At 35.2% G+C, this 17,984-nt stretch overlaps 1 protein-coding gene across 1 annotated transcript in view; it reads left to right on the top strand.

Annotated features, from left to right (window-relative positions):
• ELL2 (elongation factor for RNA polymerase II 2) overlaps positions 1-17,984 on the top strand; it is an 86,471-nt gene that overhangs the window by 39,301 nt on the left and 29,186 nt on the right. Inside the window, exon 3 of the mRNA XM_070412362.1 lies at positions 16,781-16,902. Within this exon, the coding sequence (XP_070268463.1) occupies positions 16,781-16,902 (122 nt within the window). The remainder of the gene's footprint in view (positions 1-16,780; positions 16,903-17,984) is intronic.

Genomic DNA, 17,984 nt, shown 5'->3' with positions numbered 1-17,984 from the left:
AGTGCACAAGAGTTCCCTTTTCTCCACATCCTCATCAAAACATGTTATTTCTTGTCTTTTTTTTTATAATAGCCATTTATTTAACAGGTGTGAAAGTGACATCTCACTGTAGTGTTGATTTTGATTTCCCTGATGATTTATAATGTAGAGCATCTTTGCATGTACCTGTTGGCCATCTGTATATCTTTGGGGAAAAGTCTACTCAGATTCTGTGGCCATTTTTAAATTAGATTGTTTGGTCTTTTGCTATAGCATTGTATGAGTTCTTTATATATCTTGGATATTAACCCATTATCAGATTCATGATTTGCAAATATTTTCTCACATTCAATAGGTTGCCTATTAATTTTGATGATGGTTTCCTTTTCTGTGCAGAAGATTTTTAGTTTGATGTAGTCCCACTTGCTTTTGCTTTTGGTATTAGATTTAAAAAATTACCAAGACCTATGTCAAGGAGCTTATCACCTATATTTTCTTCAAGGAGTTTTATAGTTTTAGTTTTTACATTCAAGTCTTTAATCCATTGAGTTCATTTTTATGTTTGGTATAAGATCGTGGTCCAGTTACATTCTTTTGCATGTTACTCTCCAATCTTTCCATTATTTATTGAAGAGACCTTTTCCCACTGTATATTTTTGGCTCCTTTGTCATAAATTAATTGACCATATATGCATGGGTTTGTTTCTGTGCTCTCTATTCTGTTCCATTGACCTATGTATCTGTTTTTATGCCAGTACCATGCTGTTTCAGTTGTAGCTAGTATGTGATACAGTTTGCAACCAGGGAGCATGATGACTCCAGCTTTGTTTTTTTCTTTTGAATTGCTTTAGCTATTTGTTGTTGTTGTTTTTTTAATGTTCCATACAAATTTTAGTATTTGTTTAATTTCTGTGGAAAATGCCATTGGAATTTTGATAGAGATGCATTGAATCTGTATTGCTTTCAGTAGTATGAGCATTTTGACAATATTAATTCTTCCAGTCCTTGAGCATGGAATATCTTTTTATTTATTTGTCTTCTTCAATTTCTTTCCTTAATTTCCTTTTCCTTAATGTCTTCTTCAATCAAAGACATAGAGTGGCTGAATGAATTAAAAAACAAGACCAATATGTATGCTGCCTATAGGAAACTCAGGTCAGATATAAGAACACACAGAGACTAAAAGTGAATGGATAGAAAAAGATATTCCAAGCAAAAACCAAAAGAAAGCTGGAGTAGCTATCCTTAGAGAAAACAGACTTTAAAACAAAGACTGTAATTAAGAGACAAAGAAGGACATTCTGTAATGACAAAGGGACCAATCCAATATGAAGATATAAAAGCCTAATATGCTAAGTGTTCACTCATCCAATCAAAGCATAATATGTTAATGATATGCTAAGGCCACTCAACCGCTCGCTATGATGTGCACTGACCACCATGGGGTAGACAGTCAAACAGTCACTATGATGTGCACTGACCAGCAGGGGCCAGATGCTCCAACCGGTAGGTGAGCTTGCTGCTGGGGTCTGGCCGATTGGGACTGAGTGAGACGGGCCGGACATGCCCTGGAGCCTTCCTGCTGTCCCTCCCCGGCTGGCCAATCTCCCGCATCCCTCCTCAGCCCCAATCGTGCATCAGTGGGGTCCCTCAGCCTGGCCTGCCCTCTCTCACAATCTGGGACCTTTTAGGGGATGTCAGAGAGTCAGTTTTGGCCTGATCCTGCAGGCCAGGCCAAGGGACCCCACTGGTGTACAAATTTGTGCACCGGGCTTCAGGTTTGTAAATATTTACCCAACATAGGAACACCTAAATATTAATATAGATAAGGGAGCGATAGACAGCAATATAATAATAGTAAGGGGTCTTTAATACCCCCTTTACATCAATGGATAGATCATCCAGATGGAATTCAATTAAGAAATATCAGCCTTAAATAACACATTAGACCAAGTTTACTTAACAGATATTTACAGAACATTCCATTTCAAAGCAATAGAATACACATTCTTTTCAAGTGTACATGGAACATTTTCTAAAATAGATCACATGTTAGGCCACAAACAAGTATTAATAAATTTAAGAAGATTGAAATCATGCTAAGCATCTTTTCCAACCACAATGGTATGAAACTAGAAATTAATTCATGGGGGGGAAAAAAGGAAAATTCACTAATATGTGGACGTTAAACAACATGCTACTGAACAACTAATTGGTCAAAGAAGGAATCAAAAGAGAAAAAAAATAACTGGAGACTAATGAAAATGTAAATACAACATAACAAAATTTATGTGATACAGTGGTTCTAAGAGGGAAGTTAATAGCGATAAATGCCTACCTCAAGAAACAAACAAAAAAATGTTTCTCATAAACAACCTAATTTTACACCTGAAGGAACTAAACAAACAAATAAAATCCCAAAATTAGTGGAAGAAAATAACAAAGCTTAGAGCAGAAATAAATGCAATAGAGACTAAAAAGACAATAGAAAAGATCAATGAAACTAAGAGCTGGTATTTGAAATGATAAACAAGATAGACAAACCATTAGCTAGACTCACCAAGAAAAAAAGAGAGAAGACTCAAATTAGAAATGAAATACACGTTACATTCAATATCACAGAAATACAAAAGATCATAAGAGACTACTGTGAACAACTGTATATTAACAAATTGGATAAGCTAGAAGAAATGAATAAATTCCTAGTAATATACAACCTACCAAGATTGAATCAGTAATCAAAAACCTCCTGACAAACAAAAGTTCATAGCCAGATGGCTTCACTGGTGAATTCTACCAAACATCCAATGAAGAATTAATACCAGTCTTTCTCATACTCTACCCAAAAATACAGGAGACAGGAACTCTTCCAAACTCATTTTATGAGGCCAACATTACCCTGATACTAAAACTAGACAAGTATGCCACAAGAAAAGAAAATTACAGGCCAATGTCCCTGATGAATAAAGATGCAAAAGCCTTCAACAAAATATTAGCAAACTGAATTCAACAATACAATAGAAGGATCAAATATCATGATCAAGTAGGATTTATTCCAGGGATGCAAGATGATTTTTAACATCTGCAAATTAGTCAATGTGATATACCAGATTTTAAAAAATGAAGGATAAAAATCATATGATCATCTCAATAGATGCAGAAAAGGCATTTGACAAAATTCAACATCTATTTGTGATTAAAACAAACAAACAAACAAACAAACCAACCAACTCTCAACAAGACAGAGGGAATGTGCCTCACCATAATAAAGGCTATGTATATGCCAATCCACAGTTGACACCACACTCACAGTGAAAAGCTGAAAGCCTTTTCTCCAAGACAAGGAGGCCCATTCTCACCACTTTTATTCAACATAGTTTTGGAAGTCCTAGCCAGAACAATTGGCAAGAAAAAGAAATAAAAGACATCTAAATTGGAAAGAAAGAATTAAAACTGTCACTATTTGAAGATGACATGTTATATATACAGAAAACCCCAAAGATTCCATAAAAAACAAACAAAACTGTTAGAACTAATAAATGAATTCAGTAAAGTTGCAGGATACAAAGCCAATATACAAAAATCTGTTGTGTTTCTATACACTAATAGAGAAATTAAAAATAATTCCATTTACAGTTGTATCAAAAATAATAAAATGCCTAGGAAATAAATTTAACCAAGGAGCTGTAAGACCTGTATACCAAATACTGTATACAAAATGTCATAGATGGTGATTTACAATACATATATCTATATTTACTATATATCTATATATTTCCTAATTGTTCTAATTACATAAAAGAATTTTTTTGAGGTGTCAAGTTTAAATAATATTTAGTCAAGAGTCCAGAGAAGAAGGGCTTAATATTCAAAAACAGGTTGACAAGGAAAATGGAAAAGGTAGGTCTTGAGAAGTTATCTATAGCTAGACACCAGCTAAATATTTTGCTAGTCAACTACTTGATAGAGTTGCTTTGTCATCTATCAGTGGAGAAAGAAAATGTTCTTCCCATCTGTGATCTTTCTCCCAAGTAGAAGGAAAGCACGAGCAGGAGTGCTGGTATTATCAGTGGCTTGGGAGAAGAGGCTACTTTCCTTTATGAGTTACCAGTTGACATTTTGGAGCAGGAGTCTTGTGAAGTCTCCAGGGATGGGTCAGATCTAGAAAGGTCAGATTGTAGGAATGAAAAGTAGTAGTCAGTTTGAATTTTAAAAGATAACGTTTTTAAGGACCTTCAGGTAATAAAACTCGAATGCAGTGGAGAGCTGATTGAGAATTAAGTTTGGGCCCACAGTATTAGTTGAATTGATACTTAAAGCAGCCGTAGTAAAAGGGCAGTCTTTTATGATACTTAGAGGGTTTAATAATCACTCAGTTATATAGGAGATATCTTATTTTAGAATGAGAATATAAGGCATAGTCATATTGATTTATATATTAATATTCTATTAATACTAAGAAATGCTTTCTAATGACTAATCTGAATGCCTTTTAGTTTTCTCTTAATCTAATTGTTTTTGTAATTCATTAAAGTCAGTCTTTACAGATTAAGAAGAAGGGAAGGTACTTGAGAGTGTTCCATTTCCACTAAACAATAAAGATGTTGCTGACATATTTCCACAGATGTTTGAGAGTTTTGTATTTGACTAAAGAGAAACCTCGTACTAGGGATATTTGTTGTTTGTTTTTGCTTTTTGTGGTTTTTTTTTTTTTTAAGGAAGATAGTGTTCTGTTCCTTCTTCAGAGAACTTGAATAAGAATTATGAGTCAGGATTCATTTTGGATAGTCTTCTAGTATTTCACAATTTCTGAGTCTGTAAAAGTAATTTTTTCAAAAACATTTAACATGATTAAGTCATGAAGAGCAAATGTCATAGTGAAAACTTAAATTCTAAGTATTTTTTAAAGCAGAATTTATTGTTTTTCTGATAGAAAAACAAATGAATGCACATTTGAGAATTATAAAAGTACATACAAGGATAAAGATGAATAATAAATGTCTCTAACAGTGGAAAACATTTAGTGTTGGATTTCTTCTAGTTTTTTTTTCCACATTCACACATACCTTTCAAAAAACTGCATTCACACATACCTTTCAAAAAACTGCTTTTTTATATCCTGATTTTTTCATTTAACATATGTCATGAGAATTTTCCTGACAGTAAATAGTAAAAGTTACTTTTAAATAGCTACCTAACATTTTATTTTATAGCTGCACTAGTATTTCTTTAGCCATTACCTATTACTTAATAGTTTCTATATAACAGTAATGGTATGATGAACAAACAAAATCTTTACTTCCATTTCTAATTGTATCTTCAGGCTAGATTCCTAGATGTCGCTTTACTAGGTCAGAAGGTATGAATGCTTTTAAAGTTATTTATAACTGTCTCCCAGTTGCCCACCCCACTGCCACCTCCACCTTAACCCCACAAAGCTGCTGCTGCTATTTCCACCACTGTTTTAAGTGTCTGTCAGGAAGTGTTTCCCCTGGCCAATATTGAATACATGTTTTTTAAATTTCAAAAGTAATTATTTGATAATGTTTAAAAACTAACAGTATGATTTGCTTGATACTATCTGGCATGGGTAAAATACTACAACATGAAGTATCATCAAATGTGTTGTCTCCATCTAATATTGCTAGGAGTGGTTTTGAGTTTTTAATTTCTTTCTTTGTTTCTCCCATTATAGTGGGGCAAAGTTTTTATTAATTCATGGACTTTCTTTGAAATAATTACTCTATTTCTCTAACTTTTTACATATTTTGCTATTTGTCATTCTATTTACATTGTTTATGGTCCTAATAATTTAATGCTTTTGAATTTCCACCCTTACCTTTAAATGCCTGTTTTTCTTTTCCTTTAATTTTTTATTTGCTTGATTTTAGAGAGAGAGAGAAGAGAAGGGGAGAGGAGGGGAGGGGAGGGGAGGGGAGGGAAGAGAAACATCGATCTGTTGTTCCACTTATTTATGCATTCATTAGTTGATTCTTATATATGCCCTGACCAGGGATCGAACCCATAACCCTGGAGTATCAGGACAACACTCTAACCCATTGAGCTACCTGGCCAGGGCTGCCTTTCTTAAAAGAACATTACAAACTTCTTATGAACCCATCTTTTTTATGGGGCAGTGAAGTGAGTTATTGGCAAGTGGATAAAATGTTTTGCTACCTCATATAGTTTCATTGTTCTAGAGTAGTGGTTCTCAACCTGTGGGTCGCGACCCCTTTGGGGGTCGAACGACCCTTTCACAGGGGTGACGTCACCTAAGACCATTGGAAAACACATATATAATTACATATTGTTTTTGTGATTAATCACTATGCTTTAATTATGTTCAATTTGTAACAATGAAAATACATCCTGCATATCAGATATTTACATTACGATTCATAACAGTAGCAAAATTATAGTTATGAAGTAGCAACGAAAATAATTTTATGGTTGGGGGTCACCACAACATAAGTTACTGTATTAAAGGGTCATGGCATTAGGAAGGTTGAGAACCACTGTTCTAGAGGAACATTGGTGTGTATGAACCTGCCTTCTAACAGAATTAAATAATTATCTAAAAGATAATCAAGCAAATGCTTTACAATATAAATTATCCAAATACATTAATTACCTTAGCTGTCTAAATGTAAACCACTGTCCTTTGCCAACATATTTCTTTCTCTATTTGAAGACATAGCTTTGATAGGTTTACCAAAAGCTTAAATATACTGTTCTTAAAAATAAATATTTTTAGTTCTGTATTTATTACAGTCATAAAGCAGTTGATCTAAGAAACTTGACTCTTATTTACATCAGAAGGAACAATTCTCTTAGAAATCAGAACAGCTGGGGTTTTTTTTCCCTTTCAGTTACCTAACCTTAACCCTAACCCTGTATGTCCATCAATATTTGCTTTATATATACAGTTGCTCCTATGTTGGGTGCATAATTGTTTACAAGAGTTATATCCTCTTATCATTATGAAATGTCCTTTTTTTCTTATAGCTTTTGTTTTAAAGTCTAGTTTTGTATGATATAAGTATTGTTACCCCAGCTTCTTTTTTTTTCATTCCTTTAATTTTAGTCGGTTTGTGTTATTTGATCTGATTTGTGTCTCTTATAGACAACATAAATATGGGTCTTGTTTTCTTATCCATTCAGCTATTCTGTATCTTTTTATTGGGCATTTAATCCTTTTACATTTAAAGTGTTTATTGTTAAATATGTAGTTATTGTCATTTTATTATTTATATTTATGATCCTTTATTTCCCTTATTCCTAAAGAAGTCCTTGTGACATTTCTTGTAGTATTGGTTTGATGGTAATGAACTCCTTTAGCTTTTTCTGTCTGGATCAGAACTGCAATTTTTGTCTGGGTCAGAACTGTGTGTATCAATAGCTTTATACATGTAAAATCAGAAATAGTTTTACTTCTTTTATAGTCTTGAAGGAAATTGGCACATGAAAACTGACTAGAAATACATTTTTATGAAATGAACCTTACCTAAGAAACAATTTCCAGGATAGATGTTTTGAAAGAGACTTATAAAATGTAAAATACTGTAGGCTTTGACACGAGCAAAGAAACACAACCTTAAAGTATTGTTTGCATTTATGAATATTGAATGCTGTAGTCACAAAGTTGTGTTTCCCATGAGAATCCTTAATTCTATTTTCTTTGTTTCTTTGTTGTACTGTATCTAGTATCTGGGGCTCTCTGGGGCTCTGAAGGCAGCGCTTTCTTTTTATGGATAGGGCTCATGGGAAGCAGTGTTTACTACCCTTCTAGAGTAGCAGCAGCCATCTGCAATTTTTCAGCCTTTCATAAACACCTGTTGTGACTTATTCATTCTTGTATCTTTTCTCTCTGAGTTTAGAACAATTAGAAATATTGCTAGTCTTTTGGATTATTTGCCCAGATAGCTTCTTCTAGCTTAAGCTAATCCTTAAGTTATGACCTTGAAGGTTTCCAGCCCCTTACTTTTGTAAATACCAAGGATTCAGAATAAGTGTCAACTTTTGAGTATCCACAAGGCACTTATTACCAGTCCTTTACCATTTGAAAATTACTTTAAAAATCAAAAGCGTCGTTATGTTAAGGAAGGTATGTGTGTGCTTGAATCAAACAGGCTGAAATCAGAGTGTGAGCTCCCTAATATTGTCTTTACATCATCAGAGCAAACATTTTTGGACACATATTATGTGCTAGATATTTTGCCAAGTACCTTAGATGGGTTATCTTTTTTCTTACCTATTCTTTTATTACTAAGCTATAATTGACATACAACATTATCTTAGTTTCAGGTATACAACATAATATTTGTATGTATTTGTATATTTGATATTTGTATATATTTGTATATATTGCAAGTGATCACCACAACAAGTCTAACATTTATCACTACACAGGATTAGTCCTGATTCAATCAGAGAATGGTGGTTAGATACGTTTATCTTTTTAAACTTCACAACAACCATACAAGGTAATATCATTGTACTGATGAGGAAACAGGATTAAAGAGGTTAAGTTACAAGTAACGCAGGTAAGAGACTCTGGAGTCAGACTTGGAAACTGGCAATTTGCTGCAGAGCTCATGACCTAGCACACCGGATGTAGTCTATTTGCACTTCCCCCTTTCATGAGTGTATGAGAGTTCTCACTTTTTTCTTATAACATTGAGGGAAACCCACCTTTGAACTGGAAATACAAGCTGATCCAATAATAAATAAAACATTTTTAAAAGCAAAGAGAACAAGGCAGTAGGACACCATTTCCTATTCTTTGGGATCCTTCAAGTATTGGGCACTAATTAGCATAAAAAAGGCACAGAAGAGTTCATATTTTGTGAACAATCTGTCATGTTTGTCATTTAAGATGTAACTAAAATTAAATTAATACAGTTATATCCCTGGCTATGTTACATCTTGTTGCTATTTCTTTTTCCTTAGTGTAGAGCCGTGGTTTTGTGTCTTTGGTCCGGAGCCTGGAGATTTTGTGATGTTATCATTGAGGCTGCCTTAGCATTCCAGTCACTCGCTATTCCTTTCCTCACCCGGAGCAGCTCTGACTCTGTTAGTAATATGTGGTTGGTTTCCCCATAAGATTTTTTTTTAAATATATTTTTATTGATTTCAGAGAGGAAGGGAGAGAGAGATAGAAACATCAATGATGAGAGAGAATCACTGATTGGCTGCCTCCTGCATGCTCCCTACTGGGGATCGAGCTGACAACCTCAGCATGTGCCCTCGACTGGAATCAAACCTGGGACCCTTCGGTCCGCAGGCTGACACTCTGTCCACTGAGCCAAACCAGCTAGGGCATCCCCATAAGATTTTTTTAAAATATTATTCTATAGCTTTAAAAAAGGTTTGGCTATTATTGATGTTGAAAAATGGAGAATTAAGAGTTAAATATACTTCCAAATCTGTATAGAAATAGTCTTCAGACTTAAATATCATTTATGTGACTCAATTTACAAGTTTTCATCATAACATTGATTGAGTTGGGGTGAAACCATGTGTATTGCAAAATCTAGGGCCTGGGTCACTTTCAGCAACTTAATCTTGAGGGTTCACAACTGTCGAGTATCAGTCTCTCCCCTAGAGTCAGACTTACACAACTGTCTCTGACTGCCATGCGTCAGTTTTCTTCCCACCGATGTTTCTGCAGCAGTTCCTCCTGGTATGACAGAAAAAGTTTTCCTCAAGACTCCAAGAGAGCAAGAAAAGGAGAAGATTGTCAATGAATTTGGAAATCGACAAACACATTTAAGATATTTTTCCTTGTAGAACTCAGGTTTGGGTTTTGTTTTGAAGAAACAAATCATTTTTAAAACAAAATTCTATTTCCTGCTTGACCAGGAGAATTACTAAATTGATAATTATTTACTGTGGTCTCCCTAAATCCTTTAAAATATAAAGTGGCTTAAAGATGCTGTATCATTATTTTCAAATGGAATTTGGGGAGGCCAGAGTATTTTGTGAGTGTTTAATAAAGATACTTTAAAAAAATAAAATAAAACTTATAAATTTAAGTTCCACAAACCCAGGAAGCTACTTGGTCTAGGTTTTAGGGCTAAATATAGCACAAGAGGCCAGAAACATTCTCATCCTGATATTTGTACCACACAGCAGGCAACTGTGTGGGATTTTTTTTTTTCCTTCTCCTTTCATTTTGTTATTTACTTTTGCCTGTTCTGAAAGATCTGGTTTTCCACAGACTCTTAAGTGATCGATTTCAGCTACATCTCTACTTTTTTAGTGTCCTTATCATAAGGCTTCTTCTGAGTGAACTTAATCTAAACCCAAGTTTCTTCACATGAATCCAATATATTTTTATTAGGTATTTTCTGTGTCCAAATACATGTAAAACTATGGTCCTTGCCCCCAAAGAACTCGAAGTCTGTGGGGAGGATGACACATAAACAGGTACTTGGCATGCAGTCTAGTGAAGGCAGCAGTAGAGATGGACCCAGAGGGCTGTGGGAACCCTGACAGGGGGCTTCCAAACCTACCTCCCTGGTGAAGGAAATGTCCCTGAGGGAAGGGTTTATGAGATGAGTCTTAAAGAAAGGATAAGTTAGCACAAGCCAAGACAAGAAGTGGGGACATCAAATATAAGTGGAGAGTCAGGCCCTTTTATTGAGAAGGAACCTCATATGCTCTATTAAGGAGCTTAGACTATATGATATATATGTAGTAGGGAACCGTGAAGAAATAAATTATTCTTGGGACTGACATGGGCATTTTATGAGACTAGTTTAGGCAACTGAATGATTAGAAGATGGGACCAAGAACAGGCAGAAGTGGAAATTGAAAGACAATTGTCCAAGCAAAAGGTGATATTGACCCAAAGCAGAGGAAGGAGATGAGAACATACATTTGAGAGATCATTTAGGAAGTAAAAGCAGTAGGGCTATGGTTATCTGGATGTTGAGGAGTGTTCAGTGGTGTGAGAGAAGAGTCCAGTTGACTCCCCAGGATGCCAGTAACCTCAGTCACTAGATGAATAGTAGTTTATGAAATGGGAGATGGATGATGTGGGAGGGTGGGCAGATTTAGGGATAAGATGGGAATTCTTTTCTATAAATAAGCATTGATTCTAAGGAATATACTTAAGTTTTAGAAGGGACTGATTAATAAAATGAAAATGAAAAGCAGTTTTATGATAGTTACAGAACTAAATGAGAGGTTTTAGTTTTTGCTATCAAAGAAAGACTTGTGGATTAATAGCCATGATGTGGATTGAACAGACTTCTTAGTTTCTCTTAGTGGCTCTCTCACTTTCCTTCTAAAAGTTACTTTGGCGTTTAAATCAGTTTTACAGTAATCTTCAAATACAGATTTTCTATTCTCTCATGCTTCATAATCTGTATACCTTTACCCTGATATAGTATCTCTAGTATTTGCTATTTGCATATTTCCTCTGCCAATAACTGTCAAACATACACCCACCTTTTTTTTTTTTTTCCTGGAAATACCCAGCTACCAACCAAAAGACCCAGCCACCTGGTCTTTTCTAAATAATTTTTAGCCATGACACTACAAAATGAGTCATAACAGAACTTACTCTGAAGCCCCCTTTTAGCTGGTGAAACCAGCATTGGTCATTTGTATTTTAATGCACTTACCTAGTATGGATTGATTTAGTTACATTAATACACTCATTATCATATTCTAGATACTATATACACATATATAGACACATAAATATATTTGAATACACACACACAACTCCGTTCTTTTAAGGGAAAACACATTAGTGTTATCCTTGATTTCTCTCTTTTTTTCATTCCTCACATTCAGTATGTCTAGGAATCTCTCAGATTGTATCCCAAATCCATCTACTTCTCCCCATTTCCTGGTCCAAGTCACCATCATCTCACTCCTGGATTTCTATACATATGTACCTCAATGCAGGGATCTTTGTCAGTTTTATTTATTAATGTATCACAGAAACTAAAATAGTGCCTGACACAGTGGGCACTCAGTTAATATTTGTGGAATAAATGAATTAAGTGAACAAATCCATCAATCAATGTCATCTTATTAGACACATTTAGAAGTCTGATTTCATATTAACAGAGCCAAAAATTACTCAGGACAGTTGTGTGTTTTTTGTTTTTAGTTTTAATTATATAGTAAGTTGGGTGTATTTGACTTTTAAAAATTAGCACTTTATTTCTATAAATGTTATTGCTTATTCATAACCAATTAAAATTAGTTTTGAAATATTGCCATCAATGGTTTCTCCAAAATGGTCATGAATTTGAAAGAATATATTAGGGATGAAAATGTAATTCTCAAGAAATGATTTTTCTAATAAACCATATATCCTATAGAAGTAACATAACCAAGAAAGCTCAGTATCAGCTTATTCTATCCTTTCATCAAGAACTTTGTAAGAAATTTTAATAACTGGATCTAAAGAAGTTATGTGAATAATAGGGAAAGATATTGTACTTTACTTTTCTCTTTAATATACATCTTGCTAAAGACAAAGAATACAAGGAAATAAGTGGACTTGCTTTTTCCTGAATTATACATGTTCATTGCTACATGGCCTAAATTTTTTTATAACTGCCAGTATTTTCTTTTTGTGGTAGGAAATTTAGCATTTTGCACTAGTTGTCTCGGTAAAGTGTCATGTGGAAATTTCAGGTATTTCTAGCATGTATGGGACCCTATCTACCCCTGCCATTCTCTGTCAGTGGGAATATTTATTTCTTATTGATTTCTGTAATGCTACTTCATGTTTTTTATTGCCAGTGAAAGATACCCTGCCTTTCCTACTCTCCCAAACTCACCCCTTTGGTTTCCACATCTGGGCTGATCTGAGAGGCCTTTTTGTTTTCCTTCCTAAACCCATAATGTTAGGCCTTAAGTCATAACGACAGCTCTAGTTTGAAAAATAGGACTTGTGGCTTTCAGGTTGAGGTTTCTATTTTCTGTTCTGATTCTAGATGTTTTATGTTGCCCCTAAACTCTGACACCTGAACAGTACATGCAAATGCACTCCTCTAGCTAAACTGACAGAATCATTAAAAGTGTGGAAAGGATTTGAGAACAACAGGGAATTCTAAAGTTTAGATGTTTGTAGCAATCTTTATCCATACCCAAAGTAAGATATATAGTGTATATGTAGCAAAATAGTAGATATCGTAGTCAAATAATACTATGAGCCAAGCTGGCCTCCTGAGATATCAGAAGAGATGGGTTCTGAGGTCATACAAATTGGGAAACGACTAATTTGAAAGGACTTATAGCAAAGAAAGTTGTTTAGTTTAACCAGGCATTTCCCAAATTTATTTGAAGACAGAACCCCTTTTTCATATAAGGAAACTTTTCAACATGCTTTGGAAATATTGGAGGAAAGAGAGCAGACACATTAGTTGTTCTAGAACTAGCTCAGGTATTAATCAACATTTTCATTCATTCAACAAACATGTATGGAGTGACTACTTTGTGCCATACATTGTTCAAGATGCTGGTGATATATACAGGGAACAAACCAGACAAAAGTCTCCATCTTTCCAAGGATTATATTATAGTCAGGGGGAAAAGAGAATAAACATACTTTGTGATTTAGTGCAGGTACTAAGTGCCCTAGACAAACATGGGGGCAGGGTTAGGAGGTCGGGAGTAAGGAGTTGCAATTTTAAATAGAGTCATAACCCTTGAGCAAGTCATTGAACCTCTCTCTGTTCCTTTTCTATGAAATGAAGAAATTCAGCTAGATGATTTCTAAGGCCTGACAGCACTATGGGTCTGCTTTAAAGACCAAGCATTATCATATCAAGCTGTGGTACTGCTAGGTCACAAGCATTTCATTGTGTGTTTATAGTCACCTTAGCAGGAAAGGCTCAATATTAAAACTCACAGAGTTACTGTCCAAGAAAAGCTTCTGTAAGTTTAAATCATTTGTAATACCCACAAAAGAATAAAGCATTTATTTTAAATAAATGTTAAAGAAAAACCTGGTGGTCTTATTTTTAATCTAGTGTGTTACCTCAATCTAATATTGAGTAGAAAGTATTTGACTTAAGGGTAAGTAACCCCTACAATAAAGGTACCAATGGCTTTTAAACAGATGTTAGCACACACATGTGAGAAATTTGCAGCAGTGTGCACATTGCATTTCTGCCCTACATCCTTATGTAAATAGGAGATCTGTGACTTGATGTTGAAATGACCTTTCAGACAGTATTTCATTGCCACATGCCTGAGCTTGTATCTCGGAATAATTAGAAGCCTTGACTTACAAATCTCGGAATACAGTGTTTATGTTAATTATAAATGTCTGAAAGTTTCCTGAAACTTTTTCTTCAGAGCTTTTTATCAAAGATAGACTGGAGTTTGGGAGGAGGGTTGTGGAATGTGGTCCTAAATCTTTGATTTTCAATCTTTCATTTTTGGAATGAAATTTAAAATCTACTTTTCCAGGTACCCAGAACATGGTGGTATATTTTTATATTCTTCATTTTGAATAAGAAGCTGTTTGGAATCATAGTCTTAGATTCTTTTAAAATATTTCATTCTTAAGGCATTTAGCTAAAAATTTCAAGCTGACCATATTTAGAATACCTAAATATAAAGTTATACCCACTTAGCTATAGAAAAAGCTGAAAATACTATAATTAAAATTGAGAAGTTCCTATCGCTAAAGGGATACTCTTCCAAGATGGCTTCTAAATCAGACTTAAGAATTTCTTTTCCCACGGTGGCTAGCCCAGTCCCTAGAAGTTGACCCTAGGCCCACTAATAACAGTAATTTCATTTTCATATTCCGTAAATTCAAAGGCCAGTTGATAAGAAATGCTTTGTGACCATTCTGGAGGAAAGGACTGACTCCTATTTCACTGTGGAATAGGCTCCTATATGTCAGAGAGATGAGTGATGAGTATTCGCAAGTTTCCTCACGTCTAGTCTCTGAAATGTCTCATTTATTGCCCTTGATTAGACAAGCTTTCAAATCCCACCTTAGCTATGGCCTTAACAGTTCCACAGAGTGGACCAACAGGCTCTGGTTCCCTCTGAGTCCCCTTGGTTTAGTTCTGAAGTCTCCATTCCCTCCACCCTACCCCACCCCTGCCTGCCTAAATTGTCATGTACAACCTGCTCTTTCCACTAAGTCAGTCTCCTACTTTACTGCCCATGGGACCAAACTGTTATGCAGACTTACCAGCTATAAACATTAGTACTCCTTTGTATATCCATTTTATTTGTAAGAGTATATTTATATACTGATACAAATAAAATTTGTATCTAATTTGTACCATCTTCAGGAAATTAGATACACTACATCTATAGACCATGTAATTTGAGCTTTTGAAATTTTGAAGATACAAAGATCACTTGATGACATCTTATTCAGATCTTTTCCAGGAAGCGCCTGAGATTAGGTCAGTTTGTACCATCTGCATTGCTGCAGCTCTAAAAACCACTGATATAGAGGTCATACATACTTATATTTATTAGCACATTAATGAGTGTTTGTATGTGTATGTGTATGTGTATGTGTGTGCATCCACACACACCCGACACCCAGGTAACTCTGAGTCTTAATCTGCCAATCATGGAAAGGACAGATGGGGGGAGAAGAATGAGAATTATACAGCACTTTACCCTCCCGGTTTTGTACTAAATTACTAAGACTATGTGTATTTGGGGGCTGGACAGCAGGATGTCATATTTTACATTTGTGCCAACAAATCCTTTTTTTAATTGTCCCCATGGTGGCCCCTGCAGACCCAAGGGAAGAAAGGTTTCAGGAGCTGGAAAGAGTGGAAAAGCTGAAAGCCAGTGAGAATGTTCCAGTTCATTTGCTCACAGATGTTTATGAAGCTTTTACCATGTGCCAGGAATATGATCCTGGTGCAGGGGCTCAGTTGTCTAGAGCAGTCCTATCCCTTCCCTCATCTAGCAGAGAAACCAGACTTTGAGCAAGAGCATGGAAAACATACTCTGTTTCACAGTGTTGCCTGGGGCTCAGCCTCACTGTGCCTTGCAAAACCATCTCAGTAGGCTGCTGACCCAGTTCTATAAGCATAAGGATGAATGAGGGGTTCATTTTGCTGTAAATGTAATTATGGCATTCACCTTATGCTGCTAGATATTATTCAAAAATATTACTCAAAGTAGGAAGATTTAAATTAAATATGTATATATAATAAAAGAGCAAAAGATTGGGACATGGACTTTATCTTAGAAAGCATTTAAATGTGTTCTTTAAAACTGATTTTAGAAGGAGAGGAAGGGAGGAGAGGGAGAAACATCAATGTGAGAGGAACATCTATTGTTTGCATCCCAACCTGCAACCTGGGCATGTGGCCTGGCCAGTAATCGGACCAGCAACCTTTCAATGCATGGGATGACACTCAACCAAATAAGCCGCATAGGCCACAGCTATCGTAGAGAGCATTTAAATATCTAGAAGCTATTCAGCAAGAGGTCATATCAGCCAAACAGAACCTGTGTAGCTCAAAAGAGGACGAATTTTTTGGCCAATTCACTAGTAACTCTTTCGTTGAACTGTAATTGTTTGCTTATTTTCAGTGAAGATGGTTCCTCTCATAAACTAATTGCTGAGTAGAAGTGATTACTGGCACTTTAGGGTAAAAAGTGGACATGAGAATATGGTGAGTTATAGATATACTTGCCAGATTTCTTAGATGATTGGGTAACTTAAATGCAAAATAGGGCTCGGGCATAAAGTGAACGTTACTTGGAAGACAGTCAGCCATCAGATCATTTTATAGAAAATTTATAATTTGAGGTGTTTTTCTCTTTTTCCTCCTTTTAGCTTGTCAAAATTCCCAGAAATGATCCCATCAATGAAGTGCATACATTTAACTTCTATTTGTCAAATGTGGGTAAAGACAACCCTCAAGGCAGCTTTGACTGCATTCAGCAGAGATTCTCCAGGTAAGTACATTTCAGGGTATGCTAAAGGGAAAATCATTTTTCTCTGAGGGTTTTTAAAAAATTAAACAATAAAATACATAGTAGTCATTTATAAATATTTATTGAATTGAATGGCAAAGCTCATTTATTTACAGTATTTGAGAAATATTGAGCACCTACTCTGTGCTAGTAATTATATTTGTCACTGTGGGCAATGATCACAAAAATTTTAACATTCTTACTCTCGAGGGATTTTTAAAGTACAGATTTTTTTTCAACCTATAAAACATGGTTTATTTGCTTGTTTTATTAAAGACAAGTTTGGGGATTTAAAAAAAGTTTATATTCACTGCATTTAAATAAGAGTGCCTTTTATAGTACACTCAAGACTAGTATTTACAGGTAAAGGAGAAAAAAATCCTATATACCTTGCATATTCTTTTTCTTCTTCCCTATGCAAGCCATATTTTAAAGTAGATTTTTAAAAATCTTTATTCTGCAGCAGAATGAAAATAAGAAATTAACCCCAGCATAGCATTTTTTTTTTTTTAAGAAAGAATACAAGACTACACACCCACATCCCAGGGTACCATGGAACTCTTATCTACTTAGATTCTCTGTAAACAATAAGCTACTTGTTTCACTCTTCTTTGCTCTGGTTGTTTCTGATTAAAGAATGGGCCCCTTGAGTAGGGGGAGTTGTTCCGCCTGTGGATAAAGACAAGGCCTTAGAGCCCTTAACCTCCCAGGAGTCACTGATATTGGCTCAAAGTGCCCTGGGCCATCCATCCCTATCTTGTCTGCGCTGCACTTGAAACTGTGTTAATGCTTGCTGTGCATGAGAGAAAGAGAAGGGAAAGGTGTTTCAAGTGAGCACAGTAGGCAGAGATATAAAATAAGACGCATCACTGAAAGAGTTCTAAATTTCTCCTCTCATTTAAGGTAACTACCTTTTAATCTGCCTTTTCCCCTGAATGTTAATTTTGCTTTCTAAAAATTGCCCACCTCCAAACTTATATTTTTGGTATAAATTGCATGTTGTAAATTTTATAGACCTTTCTGCACTATTCACTGGGATAGCTAATGACTACATGTGGCTATTT

This window comes from Myotis yumanensis, unplaced genomic scaffold (genome assembly GCF_028538775.1).
Source record: "Myotis yumanensis isolate MYYU_CA2020_CCGP unplaced genomic scaffold, mMyoYum1.0.hap1 SCAF_4, whole genome shotgun sequence".
Classification (NCBI taxonomy): domain Eukaryota; kingdom Metazoa; phylum Chordata; class Mammalia; order Chiroptera; family Vespertilionidae; genus Myotis; species Myotis yumanensis.
Note: the sequence above shows the minus strand (reverse complement) of the source record. Positions and strands in the feature narration are given on the sequence as shown.